The sequence below is a fragment of the Nicotiana tabacum genome, chromosome 22 (genome assembly GCF_000715075.1).
Source record: "Nicotiana tabacum cultivar K326 chromosome 22, ASM71507v2, whole genome shotgun sequence".
Classification (NCBI taxonomy): domain Eukaryota; kingdom Viridiplantae; phylum Streptophyta; class Magnoliopsida; order Solanales; family Solanaceae; genus Nicotiana; species Nicotiana tabacum.
In genome coordinates this window covers 217,671,813-217,680,372 of record NC_134101.1, presented here as the reverse complement: position 1 = coordinate 217,680,372, position 8,560 = coordinate 217,671,813, and the positions used below count along the sequence as shown (strand labels likewise).

The 8,560-nt window shown below is 37.1% G+C and overlaps 1 protein-coding gene across 2 annotated transcripts; it reads right to left on the bottom strand.

Moving 5' to 3' along the window:
- Positions 1 to 236: 236 nt before the first annotated feature.
- Positions 237 to 8,219, bottom strand: LOC142176439 (putative late blight resistance protein homolog R1A-4). Of its 2 annotated transcripts, none has more exons than XR_012705059.1 (5): positions 8,088 to 8,219; positions 5,855 to 6,902; positions 1,936 to 5,201; positions 681 to 1,804; positions 237 to 556 (listed from the first exon to the last, which is right to left on the bottom strand). XR_012705059.1 is itself a non-coding variant. In XM_075244187.1 (5 exons), exons 2-4 carry the CDS (start codon positions 6,875 to 6,877, stop codon positions 717 to 719), a joined length of 5,415 nt encoding a protein of 1,804 aa, XP_075100288.1. In that variant the 5' UTR covers positions 6,878 to 6,902; positions 8,088 to 8,219; the 3' UTR covers positions 237 to 556; positions 681 to 716. The 2 variants fall into 2 exon arrangements, 1 of the variants encoding a protein (XP_075100288.1); XM_075244187.1 differs by having other exon boundaries at positions 681 to 1,842.
- Positions 8,220 to 8,560: the final 341 nt, after the last annotated feature.

Genomic DNA, 8,560 nt, shown 5'->3' with positions numbered 1-8,560 from the left:
AAATCATGCTCATGTTGTATAAAAGCTCTTTTGGATTATGGTCATTTATTATTATTTCAATAGGAAGTACTGTGTCTACTATCATCATCGCAAGTGAAAAATAAAACTAAATTTAGCACAGGCCATCATCGCCTAGTTTTTATTAGAAAAAAACTCATTTAAAAGTTTACTATTCCAAAAGTAGTCTTATTTGGTAAGTTCAAAGCATCTATAATTTCTTAGAACATATCTAGACTGGAGGAAATCTTGAAAGAGATAAAAGTATTGCAATTATCTCTGCTTTACAAAGAGGAAATGCCTCCAAGGCTTTCCTATTATTCAATAGTACTACACAAGCAAATACATGATTTAGTGTTATGTTTGAAACATTGTTGCAGCAACAAACATAGACAAATACAAAGGTCTCACAAGATTTATTCTTAGGCTTGAAACATATTACACAAGCAAACACAGCAAACAATTCAAGTTTGTATGATAAAAGTCCACAATAACTAGCAGTGTGAACTTCCACGAATTTCCCTCTTAATCACAGCATCGCGCCCTCACCTGTCACGAACTGCATCCAAAATCAATCATTAGAAAACTACCATACAATACTTCTTTGGCTCAAACTGCAGGACATAAATCAAACTAGTTTAACCAGTTAAAGTTTGACCACACAATTTATGTAATAAACTTACTAGTGCAGAATCTTGGCCAAGGGACTCCTGAATTTGCTAGATAAAGATTTTGAATCCACCATTTCCCATGTCATTAACTTGTGTATCCTGAATTTGCTTAGCCGATTCAGTGACGGAAAGGCTGCACCAACTAACTTCAATGCTTTGTATAGAACAGTTGTAACCGAAACAAGAAGGGATCTCCTTAAGCTTCTTACATCTTTGCAAAACCAATTTCTCAAGACTAGGAAACGCATCATCAGAGACATCCCATTGAGAGATAACTACATCGTCCAGTTTCAACGCTTTGAGTGCAGGGAACTCATCATCTTTGACTTCCCATTTTTCTCCCTCAAAGGCTTTACGTAGCAACTTGAGTACCTCAAGGTTAGGAAGTCTTGCAATTATCGATATTTCTTTCCAGGGTAGGCGAAAATTTGAAAGTGTCAACTTCTTGAGATTCTCTGGGAACTTAAATTCACAGGGTTGTGACAGTTTTTTGCCATTAGAAAACACCTTCAGCGATTCCAGATGAACTAGAAAGTCCAATATGGGGAAACGAATGCAATCCTTTCTCAACTTCATCGAATAATAGACGGATTCCAAAAATCTACACTTCAACTTTTTGAGATTGGAGAACTTCCTCATCATTTTTTCCATGTCATCTCCATAAGCAAGAGATGGGGTCGAAAATGTTTCCAAATCATCTAATTTGGAAGAATTCTCAATGACCTCCTTTGTGAAACCAAAAGCAGCACGATCATTTATGTGCACATGTCTCAACCTTGCCATATCCCAAAGGCTGTCTGGTAATGCAACTTCCCCTCTCAATCCTTTAATCAGAAGTGTTTCCAAGTTTTCCAACTTGTATATCCAGGCGGGAATGGAAGTCATGCCAGTTCGAACAGCTAAAAATGTCAAATGAATTAGCTGTTCAATTTCATCTGGGAAGGAATCCAACAGGTTGATTCTCTCTAAATCCAACACCTTAAGGAGTCTGAAGCATTTGATGAAGGAGACAGACAGTACATTCGTCTCTACATTATTAGCTGTCATGAGCAACAAAGAGCGAACAGGGGAACCAACTAGCCTCAATGAAGCAAATCTGCCATCTGGACTTACTAACATTCGACGTCTCTCTAGATCTTGTAAATCAATATCGGGAGAATCGTTAGCTTGATGACTGGTAATGAAAATAAAGAATAGTGAAGAAAAGACCAACAATTATATCAATTAGTTAAAGGAATTGAGGATACAAAGGAATTATGAACAGTACCTGTATACATATTGCCAAAACTTTTCTTCTTTTGCTTTATTCTGACAAAATTCATGCAAGAGATCATGAATTCGGCACGATTTAACCCTGCCATTATATCTCATTTTTGCATCCATTACTAGGCTTCTGCTAATAAGATCGACCAAGTATTCTTCTGCCATATCTTCTAAGCTCTTTGGTTTATGTTTTCTAACCAAGCCCTCGGCAATCCACTTCCATGTTAACTTTGAAACTGGAATTTCTTCATCTTCCATGAATCCTCCAAAGTAAAGAAAACAAGGTTTAAGATATTCAGGTAAATGCTTGTAACTTAACTCTATTATGCCTCTACTGCTCGAGTCACCAACTGTAGTACTGCTTAGACTTGCTGCAACTTTTAGCCATCCATCTTCTTTAGTCTCCATCTTTCCAAGAAGACCAGCCACCAAAACAACTGAAAGGGGTAATCCTTGACACTTCTCTGCGATTCTTTTACCAACATCCACAAGTTCTGGAGGACATCGTTGGTCTTGAAATAGCTTCTGTACTAACAACATCCAACTTTCTTCATTATGAAAAAAACGGAGGCGCAAAGGATCTGTGGTACACTTGGCATATGAAGCTACTTCAGCATGACGAGTCGTTAGAATAATTCTACTTCCTTGCTTATCATCTCTAAAAGGAGTCTTGACATCATCCCATGCTTCAATGGTCCAAATATCATCCATGAAAATGAGGTACCTCCTTCCCATGATACTTCTCCGCAACAGGTCAGCCAAATCTCCCTCACTCTTTTCTTCAACATTTTCTGGAAGTCCAATATTAATTTGTTGTAAAATGTCAATCAACAATGATTTCTTTTCATATCTTTCAGAAATGCAGCACCACACACAAACATCAAAGTGATTGACAGCTTTGCAATCATCATATACTTTCTTGGCCAAAGTGGTCTTTCCAAGTCCAGGCATTCCAAAAATGGTTATAACATCTAAGTCAGGGGATCCTCCAATTACTCTCTTCTTTAATGTTGCCAGGACATCTTCAAAGCCCACTACTGCTTCATTTATAGTTGGCTTCTCAATATGAGTGGAGATACGGGAAATTTCGCCAATAGAATGTATTCTGGAATCATACAAGTCACTGGTTGAGATCTTTATGACTCTTCCTTTGATAAGCTTTATATCTTCTACAATATCAGAAAATGTATGGTGCCAAATCGTGCCACCTCCATTAGCAACATATGAGTCAATGATATATTCCACTTCATACGCTACACCTACCACTTCTTCCCATACACTTCTCAACTCAACATGCTCATTACGCTGCTGGGCAATTCTCTCAAGAAATTCTCTTAGAAATTTGAGCTCCCTTTGAATCGTCTCGATTTGACGCTTTAAGAGAACAATTCGGTCACCCTTAAAGTTTAAGATCTCTGCTAGATTTTCAACGAGTAAATCAAGAAAACCTAGTCCATCAGTCATGGGGAAATTAGTTCTTGACAGTTTTGGAATTTTAGGACAAATTTCTCTGTCCTCTGCCTTGATCAACTTTATTTTCTGTAGCACATCCGAAAGTTGAAGGTCCATTCTTCCTGCCATCCCTTCAACATCTATTTTTGAGCAATGAGACTCAATGATGGTATCTATTTCGGCAGCCACCACATCAACACAACTTAAGAGATGGTTTCTTCTTTCTTGCTTTGCATATTGCTCTGGCAGATCCAAGAGAAGCGTTCCCAGAAATTCAAGATCCATCAGAAGGTTATCAAAATTATCCTTCACAGGATCTACTATATTGATCTGATTCTTCAAGAGTTTCCTTAAACTGATCTCTGACTTGATGAGCTTTACCTTCACTGATAATTCAAATGGGCCATGAAACAACATTTCATCCATGTGTTCAGGCACAGTTGTCATGTCACAGACGTTGATGACATGTTCAAAAATGTCGGATAGAGCTTCAGCGTTCCTTGAGTGACAATCGCATTGCCAAAGAACATCTATTGCAATTGTTGTCAAGGCTTTCAGCTCCTCAGACAGGATTGGGACTTCACCTTGCCAAGACACCGTTGAATTAGGAATGGATTGCTGTAGATCCATGAGAAAGAATTCTGCCTTGATGAGTTTGATGATTACTGTCAGTTGAAGAAGTGAAGAAGCTACTTGCGTTGACACCTCTTCTTCCTTCATTAGATCAAGAGGAACTGAAGGAGCTGCTTGATTCATCTTGTCAGATAGAGCCTTGACATATGTCAAGAGATCATCAAACTTTATATTCTCACTACACTGTCTCCGCAAATCCTTCAACAAAGTTATCAAGAAACTCTGGTCTTCATGGATGGTTTCAATTCGGAGAGCTTTAGAAATCAAGGACGTACTCCCTTTATCAGCAAGCTCCATGAAATTGTCGACAAGAGAATCAACAACGGCTACAACAAGCTCACTGCTGTAGGGAGTCCGATATTCTGATTGTGAAGAATGTGAAACCTCTAGGGCTATGAGATAGTTGTCTCTCATCTCTGCCTCAAAAGATTTCATCCTTCTCAAAAGATCCGAAATTGTGTGGCTCATTTCCTGTTCCATCTTTCTACTTAACTTTTCAGGATAACACCAATAAGAAATGCATGCTGCTTCACCAACTAGAACTATAATACGAGCCACGAGATTCTCCAGTCTCTCGAATTTGATGAAAAATATGGACGTCAACTTGAGGAATCCCCTGAGAAAGCTCAGCTTTACTTCAAATATTTCCATTTCTCTTTTCACAGTAGCCTTAGGTTTGAGTCTATAGCTCACTAAACACTTCAGATTCAGAAGAAGAGTGCTGATAAATTCTATTGCAAGTTGAGTAGGCATGGGTGCACCCTGTGCCAACAATGCCTTCTTGAAGTAGAGGGGAGGATTGTTTTTTTCATTCGCGGAAGAACTAAGGAGGAAATGAGCACGTTCTACTTCTTGTCGAAGTTCAAAATCTTTGAGCATAGAAGTCAGTTGTGATTCCAAGATCGACAGAGCAGAGTCTACTCTTCCATATTTTGCATTAATACATGCCTCATGAATGTTGGTTCCTATGGTTTTCATGGTTTGGTAGACAAGATTGAACTCCTCCTGCCCACTTGGCCGTCTCTTCAGAATGAATTGTAGATATTGAAGTCTTATATTGAGCTCCAAGGCCATATGTCTCATTTTTATCTCTCCATTCTTCTCCAACCACTTCATACACGTGAAGGGGTCTGTCACCAACTTTTGCTCTCTCCTTGAGTAATGAGTGCATAACTCTTGGATGCTCTGCCAGAAACCAAAGGAAGGTTAAATTAATTCTTCATGTATTTGCTAAAGCAATTGCATGTGTTGCTTTCATTAAGAAGGTACTTCTGCAAACCACATCAGCTATGAAAGTTGGTAGGTATGTTTTATAAGTCTTGTTTCTTAAATTTACCAGAAGTAGGAATGTTAAAAGAACTATTAAGATAACGTAATTCACGACAAATAGGAAAGATATGATGAAAAAGGTCCTTTAATCCACTATATTCACTGCATACTAATCAGCTTGAATTTCATTAATCTTACTAACACTTATACAATATGACATTTAAGGTATCAATGCATCAAAAACTTTCACCTTAGGTCCAATGCACATAAATAAATAAAAATGTGAAAGCAAAAAATGATGGCAAATAGCAAGGAATTGGAAGCAGCTTAGGAATATAACTGTAAATAGCAATTTTATCATAGAACAAATACAGCAGGAGATATCCACAAATTATGTAATTAGCTGTTCTTTCTGAGGCCCAGCTGACTATTAACAACCTTTCTAGAAAGGGGTTAAAGTTCTAGGTGCTCTTTTGGGTGTATCAATTTGGTTGTTAGTATGGTAATATTTCACATTTATTACCCAAAATAAATAAATTATGGCAAATAGTAAGAAATCCATAAAATACCTTTGGATTGATAGCAAAAGAGTGATTGGTTGCCCCTACTTCCTTTCCCATAACTTCAGCTCGTAAAACAGATATCCTTCTTATTGCTTCCCGTCCTTTCAATTTAACATTCTTAGTGCTCTGTGTTAATCGATCAGCTATTGAAGTCCCCAGATATTGCAGAGTTTCAGACAGACCCTTGGCTGGAAACTTTGAATTTTCCTTAGAATTGCATAACTCAACCACACTGTCTAGGACAAAGTCCACAAAATATAATATTGGAAGATCGTTTATTGATGTATCAAAAGTCAACAACAGCTCTGAAGCTTTATGCAGACGGGTAAGAACCTCTCTGGCATCAATCTGGATTGCATTCTCACACCTTCTAATCAAAGAAGAAAGATGTTGATCAAATCCCTGGGCAATTTCTTGGGGGATGTCATCAAGCCAATACAAACAATTCAGGCATGCCACTGAATAAGATATGTCACAGGTAAAGTGCTGCCAGATATCTATGTTGTTTTCGCGCTTAACAAACCCTTCTCCAATGGACCAACGGAAACTTCTCTCGAATGTTAGCTTGAAGGAAAGAGACTTCATTTTCTCAAGTAGATCAGGAGCAAGACGATTAGCCATGCATTTGACCAAATCCTCCAAAGTATATGAGACAATACTGAACATATCAACACAATACCTCCCCCACGGCTTCCTTGACTTCCATAACAGGACAAGAATTTCCCTTATCTTTGGTTGAATAACTGTTCGTACAAAGTTACACTCTATACTAACGTGACCAGCAGAAAGCCTATTATTCTTATAATTACAGCAAATCGTAGACATATCATTTACTTGATTATTTATGAAGAAGAAGTGATTCCTTAAAGACTCGGGGAGTGAATACTCGGTCAATAAACGCAAGATGCATTTCAAGAATCTTGCCTCCATTTTAAGTCTCCGGTAGTGCCATTCATCATGAACGCCAACGTAAAATTCACCCACCAAATCATTTGGCCAAGTGTACCAGTATTCTGTGCTCAGTTCCATTTCAAGCTATTGAAGAATAGTGTAACTGAAAGGAAAATTTCAATTTTAGGACTGCAACTATGCACAACGTTCATTCTTAAAAATATACTTAAATTATGCCAATTTGGTTTTGACCTATTTTTCAAAGTATTCTCCATAACACTTATGTTTCAAAGCAGACCTTCCCACTAAGATTTCCTACTGAATACGTACATTAGTAATTGTTTAAAGTCAAATTCGTCTATTTGCATTCTAAGTTTTGCTATAAAGATGGACACTATATATCCAGGAAGCATTTGCAAATACGTTTCAACACCAACAAAGAGAAGGAGATAGTTAGACCAAAAACAGCATCTAACATCAGTGTCCAAAATAGCACTGTTTATTACCATGACACGCTTTCTTTTGGTCTATATTTAGAACGGCAAAGGGCTATATTTGTAACTCTACTTTCAAATATTGTTTCTATTTACACTATGTTATACTATTCCAATCTATATACACACTTTTGAGCAAGAATACCCCTCTACCGTTAAAACACCCGGATCCACTAATTAAATGAACACATGGAGAGCTATAACCATATTTGTTACCCAATTCATTTGGGGTTGCCAAACCCAACCATTAATTCGTAACCCATTTAGCCAACCCAAAGCCCATTAGCCCTTCACTTATCCTTAATCCAAAGCTAATGATAAATAACCACCGGCGTAAAAATGTGAAGAATGGTGTCTATCAATTTCCTCAATTACACCTGGTATGTTTATATGGAAGTTCTCATTTATTTTTTCACTGCTGCAGTCAACGACCCCTTCGTGATTAAAGTCCAGATGTAGACTTGAATAACAAAATCTAAAGCATTCAATACCGAAAATGTAGAATTTTCAACCAATTCTTCATATCAACAAAGCGTTTACCAAAATTCAATCTTTGGACCCAAAGAAAAAGGTAAAACGCAAACAGAAAAAGGAAAGCAAACGAGAGAAGCTGCAAGAGACAAATTTTTGGGGAGATCAGTGAGGCTGAGAGAAGAGATAAAGAAGGAATGGTATTTGTAAAAGGGAGGAGTATAATGGAGTACCGGCGGCGGTGAAATGGGAAAGTGAAAGGGTGGGAAATAATTTAAAATAAAATAAAATAAATGAAAAGAAAGGAGAAAAAGAAAGTAGAAGCATGTTAGATAAATCAGAGCAAAAGGAAACAAATTACTAACGGACAAAGAGCTACACACCTTAATGTAGAGCATCTTACACAAATTTCTTTAGTCTTCAAATAGCTAATTAGAGATGGTTGTCATAAGCTTAAGTGAAGAGATGTGAGAGAATAAAAGGAGTGTAGACTGATGAGTAAACTTATTGACACGAGAGAACAAAAGAGCACACGTAATGGTTAAAAGAAAATAGTTAATCATTCGTATTATACACTAAAAATAGTTTGAATAATGAACTTTTTAAAAACGGATCAAATATGGAGAAGAATTATATTATCCATTTAAAAAATGGATAACCAATGGGTTTAACTTTTATATTTGTAAAACCTCAAATTGGTGGTTCTCAAGTTAGGGGGCTTAAAAATTCTCCCAAAAGTGATCATATGCAACAAGTCATAGATAATATAGTTGCCCATATTATTCGTCAGTTAATTCATTTTTTATCCATATTAAATATGATTTGGGTCGGATAATTTATCCGTTTTTTCATTACT